At 47.6% G+C, this 21,987-nt stretch overlaps 1 protein-coding gene across 1 annotated transcript; it reads left to right on the forward strand.

Annotated features, from left to right (window-relative positions):
• Nucleotides 1-910: 910 nt before the first annotated feature.
• On the forward strand, nucleotides 911-1,897 carry LOC119385766 (uncharacterized protein K02A2.6-like). The gene has a single exon (XM_037653153.1). It carries the CDS (start codon nucleotides 911-913, stop codon nucleotides 1,895-1,897), a length of 987 nt encoding a protein of 328 aa, XP_037509081.1.
• Nucleotides 1,898-21,987: the final 20,090 nt, after the last annotated feature.

Genomic DNA, 21,987 nt, shown 5'->3' on the forward strand with positions numbered 1-21,987 from the left:
AAAGTGCTCGAAGGGCTCTCCTTCTCCCTGAGTCCTTGAACGAAACAGGTATCGTTCATGCACCTCATTCTGCTGCTCTTGGCAGTACTCTTGGAATTTCTTGACAACTGTGGCATAGTCCTCTTTGTTTTCGCTCTCCAGAAATGTAAAGTTATTAAATACCTCCAGTGCGTCATCACCTGCAGCACTCAGCAGCAGAGCTGTCTTTGCGGCTTCTGACCTCGGTTCCTTTTGAGATTCCGTTGCCGTAAGGAACAGGTCAAACTTCTGTTTGAAACGGTCCCAGTTTTTCGAGATGTTGCCGGCTAGGAGCAGGGGATCCGGAGGCTTCACTAATTCCATCTTCTCGTGGGCCCGCGTTGTACAAACAAGTCAGGTTCCGCCCCCCAGGAAGCGAGCCACTTCTGACACCATGTATCAGGTGCGAATGAGACCAAACGAAAGACGTTTATTCAGGTAAGATTATGATTATGAACTCCGATTCATTCCAGGGAAGCAGCTGGTCCTTGCCGACATGCTGTCCAGATCGTCAGGACCAAGCAACGAGGAATACGCAGGCTCGACAGAAGACGTCGAAGTCCACGCAGTCGCTGTTATATTGGATTTGGTGAGCGCTAAAACCCTGAACCGCTTAGTGGTAGAGACTGCAAAAGATCCGGAACTGCAAGCAGTTACTCGTTACGTCGAAGGACAAGGAGGCGACAGCCTGGAAGGCCCAATGAAACCGTTCGCTTCAAAATTGTCGAAAGTGCAGGGAGTGCTACTGAAGGGATGTAAAGTAGTAATCCCGAGATCCATGCGGCCGGAAATGCTTAAACGCATTCACGAAGGGCATTTAGGCCTGAATAAAAGTAAAGCAAGGGCGCGCAGCTTAGTGTTTTGGCCCGGACTGAGTAATGACATTGACAATATGTTACGAAGCTGCAGCGCATGCCGGAAGCACGCGTACGCGCAACCGAGCGAACCGATCATTTCGAGACCAACGCCGCCTCACGCGTGGTACCGGGTGGGCGTGGACCTTTTCCAGTACGGGGGAAATTCTTATTTGTGCGTCTTTGATGCCCTGACGAATTTCCCAGAAGTGGAACAGTTGAGTGACACTACGGCAAGGACCGTGATTTCCAAACTGAGTGCTATTTTCTCAAGATATGGGATACCTGTAGAGGTGTGCACTGACAATGGGCCCCAGTTTTCTTCTCATGAATTCTTTCTTTTCGCATCCCGGTACGATTTCAACCATGCAACATCGAGTCCCGGATTTCCCCGCTCCAATGGACTTGCCGAGAAAGGGGTGCAAATTGTAAAAAGAATTGTGAAGAAGACGTCGGAAACCCGAGACGACCTCTGGCTGGGTCGTCTGGCCTATCGCACTGCTCCTCTTGAAGATGGTCGGTCTCCAGGAGAACTCCTCCAGGGAAGAAGACTTCGCACTCCCCTACCAGACTTCACGCAAGAACCCTGCTCCCCAGTATTCAAGCGAAACCCACCCGACGCGCGGAGGAGAACTTTGCCGCCGCTAAGGAAGGGAGATGTCGTCCGGATTAAAGGCAAACAGTGGATTCGACGAGCCCAGGTCGTTGGCAAGCTAGCACCGCGGTCTTACCAGGTAGTCACAGAAGACAACCAGCTGCTGCGGCGCAATAGGCAGCATCTGCTCAGGACGCGTGAACCTTTCCTGCTTGGCACAACTGAAAGCAGTGACTCGGACAACGAGGACGCAGCCGAGAGAAACGAGCTTTCGCCACCGTGCTCAGCCGGTCCGGCTTGTACACTGCCAGCGGGGACAGTCGGCACGTCCAGCTCGACAACAGCAGCGCCGGCTTCTAGGCGATCAGCACGTCCAACACGTCAGCCGCGTCGGCTGTACTACGATGCTAATTTTCAGCAAGTGTGTTAAGTTTCTATGCAGGATAACTTCCCATAAAGAAAGGAAGGTGTATCGAGCGTGTCATGTGCACCTGCAACTGCGCATGCGTATCAACCATGGTGTCCCTTTATATACGCCAGCCTTACCTGAATAAACGTCTTTCGTTTGGTCTCATTCGCACCTGATACAGGTGTTCCTCTCTATTTTCTTGCTGTCTAATGGCTAACGCTGTGGCAAGGAATTCTTTCTTGGTATTTGGAGATGTCTATAGCGATGACCTAGATTCGACTGCGTTTCTCTCACCCTTATCTTGTCCTCCCAAATATTAAGCTCGATATTTGACAATCGGGTTTGGAGTGTATACATACTTTGCTGCGTGATAAATGTCTAGTCTTCCCAGTGAGCCCTGCATGAGTGCGACGGTTAAAGATTTTCAGATTTTCACCGCTCGCTTGCAGAACGCCAAAAGAAATGTCAACATAACAGCGGAAAATCCCGTTGTGTCATCGGCATTCCTTCTTTAAGTGCATATAATGGACAAATTATGTTTGGCCGTTTTCAACTTACCCAAAATTGTTACACTAGGACGATAGTTTTGCAAACGTCCTAAAATACTGCTACATAATTCAGCGGTTCCTGGTGGATCAATTATCTCCGCTTTAGCTCTTTGTTATGCGCAGCTTACAGTACTGGAATACATTTATTTGCTGAGTTCCACATATTGAAATCTGACAAATGAGTTTTCAATAAATATTCCATAAGGTTTTCTATGAACGCTGAGAGCTGTAAGCAAGTATGTGCTTCCTACAACCACGAAACTCTGACTTTTTTCTTAAACACCACAAACTGTACGCTTTATTTTGTAACCATTTGAGGAAAAAAAACGCCAGGCCTGCGCGGAAAGCGCACCACAGTCACAGCGAAAGCTGGAAGAGCAGCATTTCTAGAGGCTGTTGTAAGCTCTCTTGGGGGCTGTAAAGGCGACTGCCGTAAAGCCCCTGTAAAGGCGACTGCCGTAACTTGGGCGCGGCCGCTGTGTTTGGAACGCACGTGCTTGGCGTAAGCCGAGGCGTTCGTCCAAGGTCAGTGATGCTCTGTCTATAACCCGAGTTTAGCGCGGTGGCGCCGGCATCGCCGCCGCGAATTTAGGCCGGCGCATAGAAACAACAGTGAATCTCTCTTTCGGGGTGTGGCAGCGCGCGCGGATGGACGACGGCCGCGGGGTCCGTGGGAGATGGTACCGCGGCTCGCTTCCCTCGGGCCCTCGTGGTGAGTCGTACATCTGCGGCGCCGCTTCGCGTTTGTATTGTATTATGTTGTCTTATTTTATGTCTTATCTATGTTTTATGTTATATTGTATTGCATGCCTTACATTGTCTCGAGTGTGCGTGATATGTTCCCAGTATTCCATTGTTAAAGTGTTACGTTTACTAATTCGGCCGGCAAGTTTCGCCATATATGCATAAAGAAGTGTTTTAATAAACCTCCACATTTGTTGCCCGACCGCGTGAACTGTCTCCTTGTGTTCCGAGGGCGGCGGCGGTTATATCGCTCAGACCCCACAAACTACACTAGCAAGATGTCCACTATGTCGTAAGTCATAACTTTTGTGAAGTTGGAAACCACCCACTACGCCATTATTCGTCATTCTGCGGAGAAGCGAGGTACCAGCAACGCGTCTGTAAGGCATATCTTATGTGCACTTTGTTTGTTGAACCGACGGCTGAAGGCGATGAAGAATTATGGCTGAGCCCTTTTAATGGGTTGGCATCTTTGAACGACCCACTAGTTAGTAATTCGCATTGTGTGAAGCCCGGTCGTTATTTAACTCTCCCACCATGCTGTATATCATACATGAACGTGAGAAAGGGAGAGAGAGAGGAAGAAAACTTTATTGAGACCATGACACAATGAATCATGACGCGGAAAGCGCGCCACAGTCATAGTGAAAGCTGGAAGAGCGGTATCTCTAGAGCCTGTTGTAAGCTCTCTTGGGGGCTACTAATCAAACCAACTAGCAATATGCCCACTATGTCATAAATCATAATTTTAGGGGCGAAGCTCCTTAAGGCGGCACCCGTTCGTCCCTCGTAGTCGTAGTCGTAGTGCGTAACCAGTCTTACGCTTTGACCTCCAAGGTGGTGCCGGTGGGAGATTTTTCCTGTGCGTTGTTGAACAATCAAAAATTCGCAGCGTTAGCTAAAAGCCGACTTCTTCTGTCTCTCATTCCCATTAGCAGCCATTCTTTACCTCCAAGGTAGTGCCTGGTGAGATTTCTCCTGTGCGTGATTAAACAATAAAAATTTTGTTCAAAACGCCGTTGATTGATGAAATAAACCAACCAAAGACGCCAGATGTTTTCTAAAGCAATGGTTTTCTAAACAATGAAAATTCACAGCGTACATGTAAAACTAAAGTGAGCTGCAAGTCGTCATAACTCATCGAACCTTTAGTATAAACGCGCCCGATCTCACGTCGGTGATGATGTACTGAGCAGAATTCACGGAAGATTCACGGTTTACCGATGAACCTCCGCAGCTTCGCCCACTCATCATCATTCACTCCGTGGATATGCTGTGATTTTTGTGACGTTGGAAAGCACCCACTAGGTCATTATTCGTGATTCTGCGGAGAAGTGAGGTACCAGCAACGTATTCTATCATCAGAACACTGATGACAGGAACTTATGGGCTTCCTTGGCAACCAATGCAAGTCCACTTGCGAGGAACCCACTAAGCTATAAATCACCATGATTATTTTTGCAATAGAGAAGCAGCCACTACGACATTTTCGTCATATAGCAGGGAATCACGGTACCCGCTAAACACATGTAAGGCATTATGCGCACTTTGTTGATGCGGTGCCTGATGACTTTGAAGAATTATGGCAGAGCCCTTTGTAATGGTTTCGAATCATTCAACAACCCATTCGTTGCGGAAGTGCGTGTCAGTCAAGTTGCCAACCGACTCGTTGCGCAATTCTCGTGACAGTCAAGTTGCCACACATAAGAACTTCACTACGGTCTCGTTTTTCGTATCCTTCAACAACCACCGTGGTCTAAATATAGTGAGAAGAGGTTTATTGGCGGTGCGTTCCTGTGGTGACGCTCTGAACAAAAACAGCGAGTCGGGGCAGAGCACCGTCCAGCAAGATGCCAGCGACAAGCAGCGCGAGGCGAGCGTTGGCGATACTGCTGACCGGCGACGCGTCTTCTTCTTCACAATTCGCCCCCGCCGGAAAAGAGCCATCCTGGCGACCTAGGAGTCTGGAGGCAGAGGGCTGTGGTATGGCTTGAGACGTGCCACGTGGACGAGGTCACGTCCACGCCGGCGCATGTCGTCAGATGGGGAAACTGGCTCAATGATAAAGTTCACCGGGGATGTTTGCTCCAAAACACGGTAAGGCCCTTCGTACTTTGGGACGAGCTTTGAGGAAAGCCCAGGAGCTTGGTACGGAACAGCCAGCCATACAAGAGATCCAGGGGAATAGCTGGGACTTGGAAGTGAGTCGGCGTTGTTTTCCTTCTGGCGCTGTTGTTCTTGGGATGTAAAGGTGCGCGCGAGTTGGCGGCACTCTTCCGCTTGTCGGGCAGCTTCGGACACAGGTGGGCATTCGGAAGCGTCCGGACGATATGGTAGGAGAGTGTCGATGGTGTGCGAAGGTTCGCGGCCATACAGGAGGAAGAAAGGTGAGAATCCCGTGGTAGCCTGTGTCGCGGTGTTGTATGCGAACGTTATGAAGGGAAGAACGCGGTCCTAGTTACCATGATCAGATGTCACGTACATCGCGAGCATGTCACCGAGGGTGCGGTTGAATCGTTCGGTGAGCCCGTTAGTCTGCGGGTGGTATGCCGTGGTCCGTCGATGAACAACGTGGCATTCGGAAAGCAGAGCTTCGACGACTTCCGAGAGGAAGGCTCGACCTCTGTCACTAAGGAGTTCCCGAGGTGCGCCATGTCGAAGGATGAATCGGCGTAGGACGAAAGACGCTACGTCCCGCGCAGTGGCACTTGGCAGAGCAGCAGTTTCGGCGTAGCGTGTCAAATGGTCCACAGCGACTATGATCCACCGATTGCCATCCGGTGTCATTGGAAGTGGGCCGTAGAGATCTATGCCGACGCGGTCGAAGGGGTTGGCAGGGCACGGAAGTGGCTGCAAGGCTCCAGACGCGCGTGAAGGCGGTGATTTGCGATGCTGACAGTCGGGGCAGCACTGAACAAATTTTCGTACAAAGTTGTACATGCCGAGCCAGTAGTAGCGATGGCGAATACGTTCATAGGTTTTGAAAACTCCGGCATGGCCACATTGTGGATCTTCGTGGAAGGCAGCACATATTTGTGATCTTAAGCTTCTGGGAATTACCAAGAACCATTTACGGCCTGCGGGAGCGTAGTTCCGTCGATGTAGCAGCCGATCACGAATGGCGAAATGGGCAGCTTGGCGGCGGAGAGATCGGGATGCAGGAGTGGTCGAGGCTCCCGAAAGATAGCCGAAAAGAGAAGCGATCCATGGGTCACGGCGTTGTTCAGTAGCTATGGAGTCAATGTCGAGAGTTGTGACTGAGTGTGTGCAGTTCGTTGCGCAGGCCGAGTCTGGAGGTAGAGGCGAACGAGACAAGGCGTCCGCGTCAGAGTGCTTGCGTCCGCTGCGATAGATGACGCGAATATCGTACTCCTGAATTCGGAGTGCCCAACGGGCTAGTCGGCCAGACGGATCTTTCAACGTGGCGAGCCAACAAAGGGCATGGTGATCCGTTACCAGGTCGAACGGGCGACCATACAAATACGGGCGGAACTTGGTAAGCGCCCATACTAGAGCTAAGCACTCCTTTTCAGTGACGCTGTAATTGGTCTCTGCTTTTGTCAGCGTGCGACTCGCATAGGCGACGACGTATTCGGAGTAGCCGGGCTTACGTTGGGCGAGGACAGCGCCAAGACCGACCCCACTAGCGTCTGTATGCACTTCAGTTGCAGCTGTTGGGTCGAAATGGCGAAGGATGGGAGGAGAAGTGAGCAGACGACGGAGCGTAGCAAACGCGACGTCGCACTCAGGAGACCAGGAGGAGAGGTCTGTGTCGCCGCGTAGGAGCTGGGTCAACGGCGACATGATGGACGCGAAATTTCGGACGAAGCGCCGGAAGTAGGAGCATAGTCCGACAAAACTTCGAAGCTCTTTGATGGTAACAGGCTTCGGGAACTCGGCGACGGCACGAAGTTTCGCAGGGTCGGGTAGAACACCGTGCTTAGATACTATGTGGCCTAAGATGGTCAGCTCCCGCGCGGCGAAGCGGCACTTCTTAAGGTTGAGTTGCAGTCCAGCGTTGGTTAAACACGTCAAAACCTGTCTGAGCCGATGTAGATGGGTAGGAAAATCGGGAGAGAAAACGACAATATCGTCGAGGTAGCATGAACACATAGACCACTTGAGGCCACGCAATGTGTTGTCCATGAGTCGTTCAAACGTGGCAGGTGCGTTGCAAAGGCCAAAGGGCATCACGTTAAATTCGTACAGCCCGTCAGGTGTAATAAATGCAGTTTTCTCGCGATCAGCTTCAGCCATCGGAACCTGCCAGCAGCCAGAACGTAAGTCTAAGGACGAGAACAATTCTGCTCCTTGAAGGCTGTCAAGGGCGTCGTCGATATGCGGCAAAGGATAGACGTCTTTCCGCGTCACCTTATTTAAGCGACGGTAGTCGACGCAAAAACGAATAGACCCGTCCTTCTTGCGAACTAGCACGACAGGAGATGCCCAAGGACTGTGGGATGGTTGAATAACGCCACGGCGTAGTATATCTTCGACCTGGTCGTTGATGACGCGACGCTCTGCAGCAGAGACGCGGTACGGTCTTTGACGCAACGGCTGGTGCGAACCGGTGTCAATGTAGTGGTGGACTTCCAACGTGCGGCCCAACTGCGGCTGAGAAACATCGAACGAAGTCGTGAAGTGTTGGAGAAGTCGAAGAAGCGCGGCGCGTTCTTCGGCAGTCAGGGTATCAGCGATTGAACTCGTGAATATTTCACTCGACGAGCCCTCCTGTGTTGAAAGGGCAAGAAGGTCGGTCGAGTCAGTATGACACGATTCGTCTGGCACGTTCAGAAACAACGAATGGTCAAGCTCTTGCACGCGACCGAGACATTCGCCGACAAGCAACGTAACCGGTGCGGAGAGGGAATTGTAGACAAAAATATTGCTGTGGCCGGCAGCGATGTCAAGAGCAGCAAAAGGCAGTGGGACGGCTCTGCGACTCATGAAGGTGTCGGAAGGTGTGAACAAGACCGTAGCATCGTTGAGGCCACCGCAAAAGACAGGGACAACGGCAAGAGAGGCAGGCGGAATGTCGGTGTCCTCGCGCACGACGAGTTTAGGCAGCTGAACAAGAGCGTCGTGGCATGGCTCTGCACACAGCGGCGAAAATTCAACTTCAGCGCGTGCGCAGTCGATGACGGCATTGTGACGTGATAGAAAATCCCACCCGAGGATGATGTCGTGCGAGCAGGCAGAAAGAACAATAAACTCCACGACGTACATAGTGCCTTGTATGAATACGCGGGCAGTACAGGATGCGAGAGGTGTGATGTGCTGTGCGCTGGCCGTGCGTAGCGACAGTCCAGAGAGCGGCGTGGTCACTTTGCGTAGTGAACGGCAGAGCTTGGCGGCTATAACAAAAACGGCTGCGCCGGTGTCTACAAGGGCAAATGAAGGCAAACCATCGACAGATACGGCGACTACGTTAGCAGGGGAAGTGCGAGGACTTGGGCAGTTCGAAGATATACGTCTTGAATACTGACCATGTCGGGATGTCGCTTTTGTGGTTGTGATACCACATTTCGGCAACGTCAGTGAGATAAAACACGACGTGGGTCAACTTGTCGGCGTCATCCCACTTGTTGTGCGCGCTCACCAGTTCGTAGTTTGTGAACCAGTCTTCTACGTCGGTCTCACCGGCACCGCTGAAAACCTTGGGGTCCCTCAGCCGAGGAACTCCGGTGCCGCTGCCGGACTGGACGGACGGGGCCGGTTGGTCGACGTTGGTTGTCATGACGGGCGGAAGTGTTCTGCTTCGCAGCTCCAGGTTCAGTTGACGGGGACCCTCAGCACCTCCACCAATTGAGAAGAGGTTTATTGGCGGTGCGTTCCTGTGGTGACGCTCTGAACAAAAACAGCGAGTCGGGGCAGAGCACCGTCCAGCAAGATGCCAGCGACAAGCAGCGCGAGGCGAGCGTTGGCGATACTGCTGACCGGCGACGCGTCTTCTTCTTCACAATTGCAACTAATTCATAGCGCGCTTCAAATCGAATCCCGCAAAGACCCAATATACTTGTTTCTCCTCGATGCTAAACTCAACCAAATGTTGCCAACAATCTCTCTCGAAACCTGGTCGTACTAACTGTGTTGACGTTCAGCCATCGCCGGTAATATCTCTCATTTCTCTATTTCGATGCACCCAACACTCGTTCACAGCAGCATTAGGCCAATATTCCTACCATAGATAGACGCTTTCTGTCGCTCCTGTCAGATCTATTTGTCCTGAAAGTTGACCTTACCCTTATTGTCGATTAATGTATCTCGTTTGAGCTTACCCTTGGTTCCAGGCAAGATCTTTGAAGAATAGAACATATGTTGTTTCCTGAGGATTATCACTGTATTCAGTTTGGACTGCGGTAAGGCAATCAAGGTCTCCATCCCCATCCATGTCATATAACGTAATGGCGCGAGGCATATTTTGAAGAACCTGTAATGCGAAATATAGTCGAGAATATCAAAACCTTTTCAGACATACGTTTCTTTAATTCAGTCGGCATCACTCATATATGCTGATACAGACTCCACATGTCCTGAATATTCTCTTGAAGAATAGAACAACAAGAACACTGATGACAGGAACTTTTTAACAGCGGATCAGCTGAATTCGCATTTTTAACCGTATGGCGCTATAATATAACCGGTGTTTCCTCACTCTATAATAAATACTGCGTCATAAGCATTCTTCACTTAACTTCAATATATAAATAAATGTATTCACACGTAGCTCATCTACGTGTGAATACATAACGAAGCTGTTCGCTGAGTCGCCTTTGAAGCGCCAAAACTATTTAGTTTGCGGGTAATAACAAAATCACTTGATGACATGCTGAGAACGCTGCATTTATCTAAATTAATAATCAACACTGAGAATTAAACTAAGAGAGCTTCTTGAGTAAATTACTTCAATTTGGAAACGTTGTATGAGGAGGCTAAAAAGATAAACGCAAGAAACCTGAAATAACACACTATTTGTTTCTGTTTCTCTCCTGCGTGTGTTTCTATAGTGGCCTAACATCATGTTTTCCAAAGCACTAAGAAGTACGGATTTTTTATTAATATGCATGTTGCTGGTAAAAATTTCTTTCCTGGAAGAGACAAGTTTTGGTGCTCCGAGAAAAATTAATAGTAAATATATAGGACCAATTGGAAAGCCGGCGAACACAAAAATTATTTGTAAAGTGAGTTGTAAAAAAGTGCGTAAGCCAGAAGCTGTATTTCGATAGCACGGAATCAATCGGCCGCGCATTTACCGGTAAAGCATTTCGCGAATAGTTGCAGCACGCCATGCCAAAAGAGACACAGCGGTGATCTTTTACAGCCCATGCGTCCGCGCGAAATTAAACTGCTTCAGGCGTCTCGGCGCACTAGCAATAATTTCCGGCATAATGGGTTTCCTATTGGCCGTCTGGTTCAGAGGTCATCTCTTCGAATCATGTGTAACCCTAATGTTTATGTTGCCTACTCATCTGCAAGATATATATATATATATATATATATATATATATATATATATATATATATATATATATATATATATATATATATATATATATATATATATATATATATATATATATATATATATACACACACATGTATGTATATATATATATGTGTACAAATTGCTTCTTCGTTTTATTTTGTTTTTCTTACGTAAGGATGTCGTGCTGCTGCAGAGAGATAACGCACGCACTCTATTCTTAATGCTTGGGCATCGAAATTCAGAGCTACGTGTATCAGCGACCGCGTGAGTCCAGAAACCTCGAACTGCCGCGTAGACTATACAAAGGCGCTTACGGGAGCCCAGACACCAAGCTGGCCCTCCACTTTCCCAAGCAGAAGGAAACTTGAAAACGTTTGGCATGGGAAACTTAGTACTTAGCAGCGCAATCATCACAGAATTCTGTCGCAATAAAAACGCGAGATAAAAGCTTGCCTACCTTGAAAGCATCTGTGACACTGTTTTCCTGCTGGTGCTTCGCTTTGCCATGGACAAAGGCTAATAAGAGAAGGAATACGGCCGTTTTGGCGTATGAACTCTCAGTAACGCTCGCCATGTCCCTGCGGAGAGAGTAAAAGCGTTTTCTTTTTGGCAAACAGAAACATCGATGACGGTGGCATCAATATGGGCCCATGCATTTTGGAAGCGAGAACAGCAAGTGCTCTAGAGACTATTGGCTGCGAGGACATACCGTGGCGCCATCTGCCGGAATCTCTCTGTGACGTATAAAACGGCATCACGTGGTACCGAGTGCGCGGAGTGTTCGACGTCGCCAGTGTTCAGCCACGGTTTTTCTCGTTTTGCAAGCGTTGAATGCACTTGTATTAGCTGTGAAGCAATCAGTATGTTTGCCAGCAAAGGTTTTTCGTGAGCCAACGCGCTGTCAACGTCGCGTCGTGCACTATCGACGGAGCAAGTGCGCGCGGAGGCATGGACACCGAACGTGATGAGGCCACTCATGTAAAATGTGAGCTATGTAATTTACCTAATAATCTGTAACTCGAAGCATCCTCGCATCTCGTGTACATTTGTGTTTACTGAGGCAAGCGCGACATCGCGCACCTATCTCTTGCTTTTGCGTGGAAGTTGCGCGGCCGAGAGGTTCCGTTTCGATCGGCGCGGACTGCCGCGCACAACTCACGGCAACGCCTTGCCCCAGTTTTCAGCGCGTACTCAAATGGCCGAGTGCAAACGATTCTTCGACATTGGTTATTACGCGAGATCTTTCGTAAAGGTAGCCATAAGTTATTTTGCCGCAATAACAGTAATGTCCACAACGCTCGTGGTGAGTGCGGCTTACCCCTTTTGCCAGAACTGTTGCCGGACGATGAATTATAACAGATGTATTTTAATAAGTGGAAGTTCAACGCATATATTTTTGTCTCCTTCATCCACGCTTCCGCTTCGTGTGCTTCTCTGCGAGGGGTACATTGACTGATGTGATATCATGCCAGCACGTGTGAATCGCTTGTTCGACTACTAATTACAATTGCCGTATCTCGTTTTCAGTGACTCTGCCGTTCTCTGGCATCAACGAGTTCGTTGACCAGTAGTTAAGCACATCGCGACTGCTAACGGAAGTAGAGGCAGTCTATGAGGCCGACCACGTCCGAATATGCAGCGTAAAAGAACAACGTGGAGACGAAGTCACTCTCGCCGCCCTTGTGCCGAGCGCCTTCCGGCGACGCTCGGTGTGTTTTGGACGGTCCAAGGGCCGGACAGGAAGGTTTTGTAACGGCACTGCTTCGGGAACCGGGCACCGTCTTTTCTTGCCTGGCGTAAATAAACGTCGTAAATTTCTGTGTACACTCATGGAAAGCCTCACGTACTTGCCGAACATTTTAGCTCCCACGCAGTACAAAATATTCTTCGCGAAAGTGCTTTCTACACACGCGATAATGGATGCTGGTTTGCTTCCCCATTCTAAGCTTTATCAACCACGCATCTCGCTGCTCCTTGGTTTTGGGATATGCGTGGAAACGCACACTGGGCTCGGTCGAATACGTTCGGCACTGCGGCACAGAGCAATAGACCATGCTGAAGAAAAAATAAAGCTGATGATGACGTTGAAGAATTATGGCTCAGCCCTTTGTAAAGGGTTGGAATCTTTAAACGGCCCACCAGTTATGTAATTTGCATTGGGTGACACCCGATCGCTTTTTCCCTCTCCCGTCATGCTGTATAACATACGTTGACGTGGAAGAGAGACAGAGGGGGGCAAAGAACTTTACTGAGACCCCGAGGAGAGACAGAGAAAGAGCAGAGGAAGGCAGGGAAATGGATCATGCGCTTATGGGCTTCCTTGGCAACCAATACAAGTGCACTTGCGTGGAACCCACTATGCTATAAATCATTGTAATTTTACAGAGGCCCCGAGGAAGTGGTTCATGCGCTTATGGGCTTCCTTGGCAACCAATACAAGTACACTTGCGAGGAACCCACTGCGCTATAAATCATTGTAATTTTTGAGAAGTAGGGCAGCAGGCACTGTGCCATTCTTGTGCATTGTGCATTGTGTGACGCCTGTTTACAGAATTCGCGTTGTGCGACGCTTGGTGCTTATTCTACTCTTCTACCACGCTATATTGCATATGCTCAGTGGTTCCTTCCCGACATGAAGCCTGTATAGGACCTTTTTTGCGAAGCAGTTTCAAGCACCGGCATGGCTCAGAGGTTGAATACTGGGCTCCCACGCAGAGGGCCAAGGTTCGAACCTCGTTCCATCCTGGAATTTTTTCCATGTGCTTTTTTTTCTTATTTCGAGCGATACTGGTTACGGACACCGGTGGCGGCGGCGGCGGCGGCGGCAGCGGCGGCGGACAACAACGGCGCCAAAAACGGCCGGTGAAATGATCTCATAACAACTTTCGCTGTACTTTGCAGCTAGTGATACAGATGACGGCGCGCGGACAGATGACGACATATGAGTTACGCAGTGCACCATGCCAAAGAAGATACTGCATCTCTTGTGTCACGTAATCGTTTCCTTGATTGCGGCTCAAATTGTTCCAACCGTCTGCAGGAATCACGAAACACTGTGGCCGTGCTTTCGAGATATAGACATAGCGCCCACGGTTGGCGGCTCTCTGGAGACGGGGTCACGCGCATGTGCTTTTGCTGCAGGAACGGCGTAGTGTGCAGCACTCGCATACTCGCCTCCTTTATTGGTACTGATGCCTTTCTTTTGTTATAATCACGTGCGAGCATAGCTTACACCGACTTCACCAAGTAAAAAAAAAAGAGCTTCTGCTATATTGATGTAGCAGAGAACCTCCACAATACGGTATTGATGTACCAGAGTACCATCAGAATAGTGTAACCCTTTCCCTCCCGTTGAGCAGTATAGCTGTCATGAGATTTCGTATCATATGACTGATGACGACTATACTCGTCATCAACGAAAATTCGTCCCACAAGGGACCAATGGTGATTACATTCGTCGTACTTGTGGTTCTTGACGCTAGATGGCCACACGTGTCCATCTTGTGCGTTTTGTGTCTCGGCTTTTATAGTCATCTTTCATTGCATCGCCTTACGGTGAAGCCATGTTCCAGTTGTCTTCTTTTTGCGCATTTAGTGAAATAAAGGAACCCCATCGAATTGAAAGAATGGTACCGTTTTATGCAAAAAAATGCCTCTACAAATCGAGCGAAAAACTGTTTCGGTAAATTTAATAATTTTTCATTTTTTTCACGGTAGCGAAATACTGGAACTGGTCCGTGTGGATCATAAGACCTAGTGGTCAAATACTTACTGGCTTGACTAAGGTGTGCGCACATTCATTGAACTAAACTAGGCTGCATGCTCACCTACAAAAAAAAAACATGGTTGATCCCTCCGTCATAGGCATCGGAATAACACGAAAGTAAAGCGTGCCCTTAGAGAAGTAACTGAATGTTTACTGTACATAGATATAAGAGTTTGTACAATGTATATTGATGTCTGACGCCTATAGCACCAGTTTAACTTGGATGCACCCACTTTGATGATTGGTCGTACATCTCTATCCCGACGACTAACGTCCATGTTAAATGATTAAACAAACCCTAGTGGTAGCTGCAGTAGTTAACGGTGAAAGCGTAATCAGAGAACGAGGTGTGATAGCCAGAAGAGCGTCGCATATTGGACGCAGAACTTGGTCGCCATCCCGCGGCATGTTAAAATGTGATTGAACACCGCGGTCGGACTAGACGGAAGCGCAAAGCACGTCGTGCCGCCCCGGTAGCCCGGCCGTAATTTTTCTCGGGGCGAGCGCGTGAGCGGGGAACGCGGTGTTACAGCCGGGTGAGGCAGGCGCGCGTCGCAGAGCTATTTTTGGTTTGGATTAGCGTGATGCTATGAGCGAGGCCGACGATCTTGCGACGCTTGCGCTAAGGTCGCCACTTCGTGGTGTGTTAAGGCATTGACAAAATTGAACTTCTATTGAAAACGCGCCGAATGGGACGGACGTATAACGCGTTGCTGGTGCTAATCGCGGAGGCCCCAGTAATAACGAATTACTTTACCGCTCCCAAAGGGCAACACCACCCCGTCGACCGGGAGAGTGGTAGATATAAAATCACACCAAAGGGGACCATGAGGGACCATGAGGCGATGCGAAGCAGTGTTTCGGCATATGGAGCCCGCGTTTCAGAGGTGGAGTGGTGAGGGGGAAATGGGAGAGGGGAAGTGGAGAGGGGAAAGGGAAAGGGAAAGGGGAAAGGTGATAGGAGAGGGGGAAAGGGGATGGGGGGATGAGGATAGGTGGGAGTGGAGAGGACGATTGGAGAGGGGAGTGGAGAGAGGACGGGAAAGGGATATGAGATGGGGAAAGGGAAGGGGAGAGGTGAGGTGATGTGGAGAGGGAAAGGGGAGAGAGGGAGTGGAGAGGGGAAGTGGAGAGGGTTTGCGCATGCGCAGTAAGGGTGGTCACGCCGCACACCACCACCACCACCACCGGATTGAACTCCGCTATATGATGCTTCACATCTAAAAGGCGCATTTGTAAAGGCGCCAGAGTCTATGACCGTGGCGCAGTAGATAGCGTGCCCGGCATCTGTTTTTGCGGACCGAGCGGTCATGGGTTCGATGCCCGTTGACGGAACTTTTTTTCTTTGTCATCTGATCGTGCAACATTTTTCTACGTCATTTCCGTGACGGAAATACGTCACTGAAGTCTTGGTGGACCCCGGCATAAAACACTCTCGTGTTAAAAATAGTCGGTATCAGGTCAACAAAAGTGGCTGTAAATGTTGGCATAAATTTCCTTTTCATTGTACTTCTGCATTAGCAAGAGTGAAGTTCAGTAGAAGATGAAGCCTTGAAGCGATGAGAAATCGTTGAACAGACAATGGGGCTGGAGCTCGCGTTTCGACAACTAGATTTGAGCAAAGCTTTAAAATTTTTATACCGAATTATTAACCCCTCCTCCGGCCTTTGTGACGGTAACATCATCACATTCACTGATGAAAGTTGTACCCGCAGTTCCTATGCTTTGAACGTGACACCTTTCTTTGCTCGTACTAATACCTTTAAATGCAGTTTTTTCCGCGTGCATAGAACTGTGGAATTCCCTGCCAGGTAACATTCGCTTCTTACCACTAAAAGACTTCATCGTTTCAGTCGATGAACATCTTACTAACTTCATTTTCATTTTTGCTTTGTTACGTGTGTGCTTGCTGTACAATTTGTATTATTTGTTTGTATTATTTCTTTGTACTTTTTTCTCTGTCGCCTAGTATTATATCACGCCCCATTCCTGCTATAGCCCTGAATAGGGCTCCAGTATGTATAAATAAATAAATAAATAAATAAATAAATAAATAAATAAATAAATAAATAAATAAATAAATAAATAAATAAATAAATAAATAAATTTGCCTACGTCAAAGCTGGCCGCGCGAATAGCAGTTCATATTCCATGTTTAACGATTTCTTGTGCGTGAATGGCAAGTTAGGCAAAGGTTATTACAAGGTCTAAAGTCGACAAAAGTCAAGTACGGTAACCCAACCCCAGGAAATGAAGAGCTAAAATGGCTAGCTTACCTTCAAGCTAAATTCAAAACCAGCCAAGTGATTTCGTTTCAGTGAGGCGTCCACGCAAGCGTGTGCTTTCACGTTCTCCTCTGGGGCAGACTGATTCAGTTGGAAAAATCAGCGTCAGATATTCCCGGAGCATCGCTAATGTAAACAACCGCGTGACTCAATTTAATTCAAGGCATGCGGAAAACGTCCTCTCACTCTGCATGCGAGAAAATATTGCGCAGAAGATTTATAGGGCGTGTAACACACACCGGGATGCAATTCGTCCATTCTCTTTCTGTCCAAGCTAGCATTTACGATACGACACTGGAATTTGTTCTGGTCCGACCTATCATCCTACATGTATTATTTTCCCTTGCGAGTAGACGTTACCTGTAAGTATGCGGCCGCGCTAGGTGACGTTATCCTAAAGTGCAATAACACTTTTTAAATATATTTTGCAGCACGTATTCATTTAGCTTTACCAGGACAAGCATAATAATGTCTGTTTGGACTTCACATGGATGACGTGTGCAGTTTGTTGGAACTTATCTGATATAGTGACGCACCTGAAAACGTACAGCACTCACGTATTCAAACACGCCAAATTAGGGCTAACGTAATTTATTTTCAACCGTCTTTCCTCCCGTTGACGAGCATAGTCGTCATGGGATCTTCTGTCAAAGTGACCAATGACGATTATACACGTCATCAACAAAAGCTGGTCCCACATGGGACCGATTGTAATTACATTCGTCAGAGTTGTGTTTCTTCACGCTACGTGGCCACAATTGTTCACCTGGTGCCTTTTGTGTTTCGGCTTTTATTTTATAGCCATCTTTCCTTGTATTGGCATACGGTGAAGCCGTCTTCGAGTCATCTTTTTAAGCAGTTGGTGAAATAAAGGAGCTGCAATTCGTCTCCCGCGTTACTCATCAATGCAATGTCATCAGCGAATCGTAGGTTACTGAGATACTCTCCATTAACTCTTATCCCTAATTCTTCCCAATCTAGGGCCCTGAAAACCTCCTGTAAACACGCGGTGAATAACATTGGAGAGATCGTGTCTCCCTGCCGTACGCCCTTCTTTATTGGGATTCTGTCGCTTTCTTTATGTAGGACTATAGTGGCTGTGGATCCGCTGTAGATTTCTTCCATTATGTTTATATAGGCTTCTTCGATGCCTTGATTCCGCAGTGCTTGCATGACTGCTGATGTCTCCACCGAATCAAATGCCTTCTCGTAATCTACGAAGGCTATGTATAGGGGTTGGTTGTATTCCGCGCATTTCTCTATCACCTGATTGATAGTATGAATATGGTCTATTGTTGAGAATCCTGTGCGAAATCCTGCCTGGTCCGTTGGTTGATTGAACTCTAATGTCGTATTAATTCTGTTAGCAATTACTTTTGTAAATAGCTTGTAGACAACGGAGAGTAAGCTTATGGGCCTGTAATTTTTCAGGTCCTTGACGTCCCCTTTCTTATGGATCAAGATGATGTTGGCATTCTTCCAAGATTCTGGTATCCTCCCTGTCGAGAGGCACTTCGTATACAGGGTGGCCAGTTTCTCTAACATAACCTCTCCACCGTCTTTCAACAGGTCTAATGTTACCTGATCCTCACCAGCTGCTTTGCCTCTTTGCATTCCCTTTAGGGCTTTCCTTACTTCTCCTGTCATTACTGGTGAGATGTCAGATTCCTCTGCGCTATTACTCCTTCTTACGTTATCATCCTCAATGCCTCGGCTGCTGTACAGATCTCTGTAGAACTCTTCCGCTACCTCAAGTATTCTATCCATATTGTTTGTGACCTTGCTTTCCTTGTCCCTTAATGCATACATCTGATTTTTGCCTATGCACAGTTTTGTCTTCATAGCTTTGAAGCTTCTTCCGTTCTTTAGAGCATGCTCAATTCTCTCCATATTATACTTTCTTATGTCGGCTACTTTACGCCTATTGATTAACTTCGAAAGCTCCGCCAGCTCTATTTTGTCTGTTGCACTTGAGGCTTTCATAGCTTGACGCTTCTTAATGAGGTTTTTCGTCTCTTGGGATAGCTTACCAGTGTCCTGTCTAACGACTGTACCCCCGACTTCCACTGCACACTCCTTGATGATACTAGTCAGATTATCATTTATTGCGTCTACGCTAAGGTCGGTTTCCTCGGTTAAAGCCGCGTACCTATTCTGAAGTGAAACTCTGAATTCCTGAACTTTCCCTCTCAGAGCTAGTTCATTAATTGGCTTCTTGCGTATCAGTTTCTGCCGTTCCTTCCTCACGTCAAGTTGAATTCAAGATCTTACCATTCTATGGTCACTGCATCGGATCTTGTTAACTACTTCCACATCCTGTACAATGCCCGGGTGGCCGCACATTATGAAGTCTATTTCATTATTAGTTTCGCCATTAGGACTCCTCCACGTCCACTTACGAGTAGCCCGTTTTCTGTAGAAGGTATTCAAGATGCGTAAATTATTGCGTTCTGCAAACTCTACTAGTAACTCCCTCTGGCGCTTCTAGAGCCGATGCCATATTCCCCAACTGCATGATCTCCAGCCTGCTTCTTGCCAACCTTTGCATTAAAGTCGCAGTCTTGGCAGAGAACAGCGCTTTGCGATAGGTGGCGAGACACTGGAAGTTGTAAAGGAGTACGTCTACTTAGGACAGGTAGTAACCGCGGAGCCGAACCATGAGAGTGAAATAACTAGAAGAATAAGGATGGGTTGGGGCTCATTCGGCAAGCATTATCAAATCATGAATGGTAATCTACCACTATCCCTCAAGAGGAAGGTATATAACAGCTGCATCTTACCGCTACTTACCTACGGAGCAGAAACCTGGAGACTTACAAAGAGGGTTCAACTTAAATTGAGGACGACGCAGCGAGCGATGGAAAGGAAAATGATAGGTGTAACCTTAAGAGACAGGAAGAGAGCAGAGTGGGTCAGGGAACAAACGGGGGTTAAGGACATCATAGTTGAAATCAAGAAGAAGAAATGGATATGGGCCGGGCACGTAGCACGTCGGCAGGATAACCGGTGGTCATTAATGGTAACTGACTGGATTCCAAGAGATGGCAAACGCTTGAGGGGGAGACAGAAAATTAGGTGGGTAGATGAGATTAAGAAGTTTGCAGGTATTACGTGGCAGCAGAAAGCACAGGACCGGGTTGATTGGTGGAACATGGGAGAGGCCTTTGCCCTGCAGTGGGCGTAGACAGGCTGATGATGATGATGATGATGATGATGATGAAATAAAGGTACCCCATCGAATTGAAAGAAAGGTACCGTTTTATTCACAAAAATGTGTCTACAAATTGAGCGAAAAGCTTTTTCGGTAAATTTGGTACAACTTTTCAATTTTTCACGGTAGCGAAAGAGCTAAAGACTGAAACTGGTCCGTGTGGATCATAAGACCTACTGATGAAAAAAAAAATACCAGCTTCACTAAGGTGTGCGTACATTCACTGAACTAAACTACGCTGCATGGTCACCTATAAAAATAGAGCTGGTATCGGGTCAAGAAAAGTGGCTGTAAATGTTGGCTCGAATTTCCCTTTAATACCGCTTGTGCATTATAGCAAGAGTGGAGTTCAGTACAAGATGGCCTTGAAGCGGCGAGAAATTGTTGAACAGGCAATGCCGCTAGAGCCCACGTTTCGACAACTAGACTGGTCTACGTCAGGGCTTCCCGCACGAATACCAGTCCACATTCCCTGTTAAGCGATTTCTTTTGCACGGACGGCAATTTAGGAAAACGTTAATACAAGGTCTAAAGTCGACCAAATTGGCCTATTTCCTTAACGCAAGTCAAGTACGGTAACCGAGCCGCAGACAATGAAGAGTTAAAGTGGCTACCTTACCTTCGAGCTAAATATCAAAACGAGCCAGGGGCTTTTCTTCCAGTCAGGCGTGAACGCAAGCGTCTGCTTTCGCGTTCTCCTCTGGGGCGGACTGATTCTGCTGGAAAAATCAGCGGCATATATTCCCGGAGCATTGCTAATGCTAACAACCGCGTGACTCAATGTAATTACAGGCATGCGGCAACCGTCATCCTAATCTGGATGAGAGAAAATATTGCGCAAAAAAGATATGGCACGTGTCAAGCAATCCTGGATACAATTTGTCCACTCTTTTTCTGGCCAAGCTAGCATTTACGATACGACACTGGATTTACTCTGGTCCGACCTCTCATTCCTAGATATATCATTTTCCCTCGCGAGTTCGCGTTGTCTGTAATTAAGCGGCCGCGGTAGATGACGTTATGATAAAGCGAAATAATACATTTTTAAAATATTTTGCTGCACGAATTTCATTAGCTTCACCAGGACATGCATAGAATGTCACTTTGGTTTTCACAGGGATGGCCTATCGAGTGAGTTGAAACAAAGTGTACAGCACTCACGTATTCAAACGTGCCAATTTACGGCTAACGTAATTTCTTTTCAACTGTCTTCAGTCGATGCCGCATCTACCTAATTTTGTCTCGAACGCTTGCATCAGAGACATCATCTTGTGTGGTCAGATTTGTAATAATATGACGTCGTTATGTAAAGTAACCGCCCATATCTTTTCGGACACTAAATAATATTATACATCGCGTTTCATGCCTTGACCCCTTTACATCTGTCCCATTCATTTGTTTCGCGTTTTCTCAATACAGTTTTGAACATGCCATTATCGCGATAATATTCATCTTCGTGTGGCATTGATGGCATAAACGCTAAGGTATTAAAAAACACCAAGCACATCACCAGTCTCTTCCTAAGGTTAATATTCCAGCAATCCCTCTGCACTGGATCTATCCCCTCTGACTGGAAAGCTAGTAAGATAATTCCCATTTTTAAAAAGGGCGACCGTACAAATCCTAGCAACTACCGTCCCATTTCCCTCACCAGCGTTTGTTCTAAACTAATGGAGCACATTCTACATTCACACATTGCCAATTTTCTGTCATCTCTCAACTTCTTTCATCCTAACCAGCACGGGTTTCGCAAAGCTCACTCTTGCAATACTCAGCTCGCATTCTTCCTGCATGATGTACATTCTAACCTGGATTTGAACATCGCCACCGACGCTCTTTTTTTGGACTTCGAAAAAGCCTTCGATAAAGTATCGCACATTCTTCTCATGCATAAAGTTTCGCACCTAAACCTACACCCCGACACAGTTAATTGGATACGTGAATTCTTGACTGATCGCCTTCAATTTGTTTCCACCAACTCATTTTCCTCCTCTCTATCTCCTGTTTTATCTGGTGTGCCGCAAGGCTCCGTACTTGGACCGCTACTCTTTCTCATATATATTAATGACCT

The sequence above is a fragment of the Rhipicephalus sanguineus genome, chromosome 3 (assembly GCF_013339695.2).
Source record: "Rhipicephalus sanguineus isolate Rsan-2018 chromosome 3, BIME_Rsan_1.4, whole genome shotgun sequence".
Classification (NCBI taxonomy): domain Eukaryota; kingdom Metazoa; phylum Arthropoda; class Arachnida; order Ixodida; family Ixodidae; genus Rhipicephalus; species Rhipicephalus sanguineus.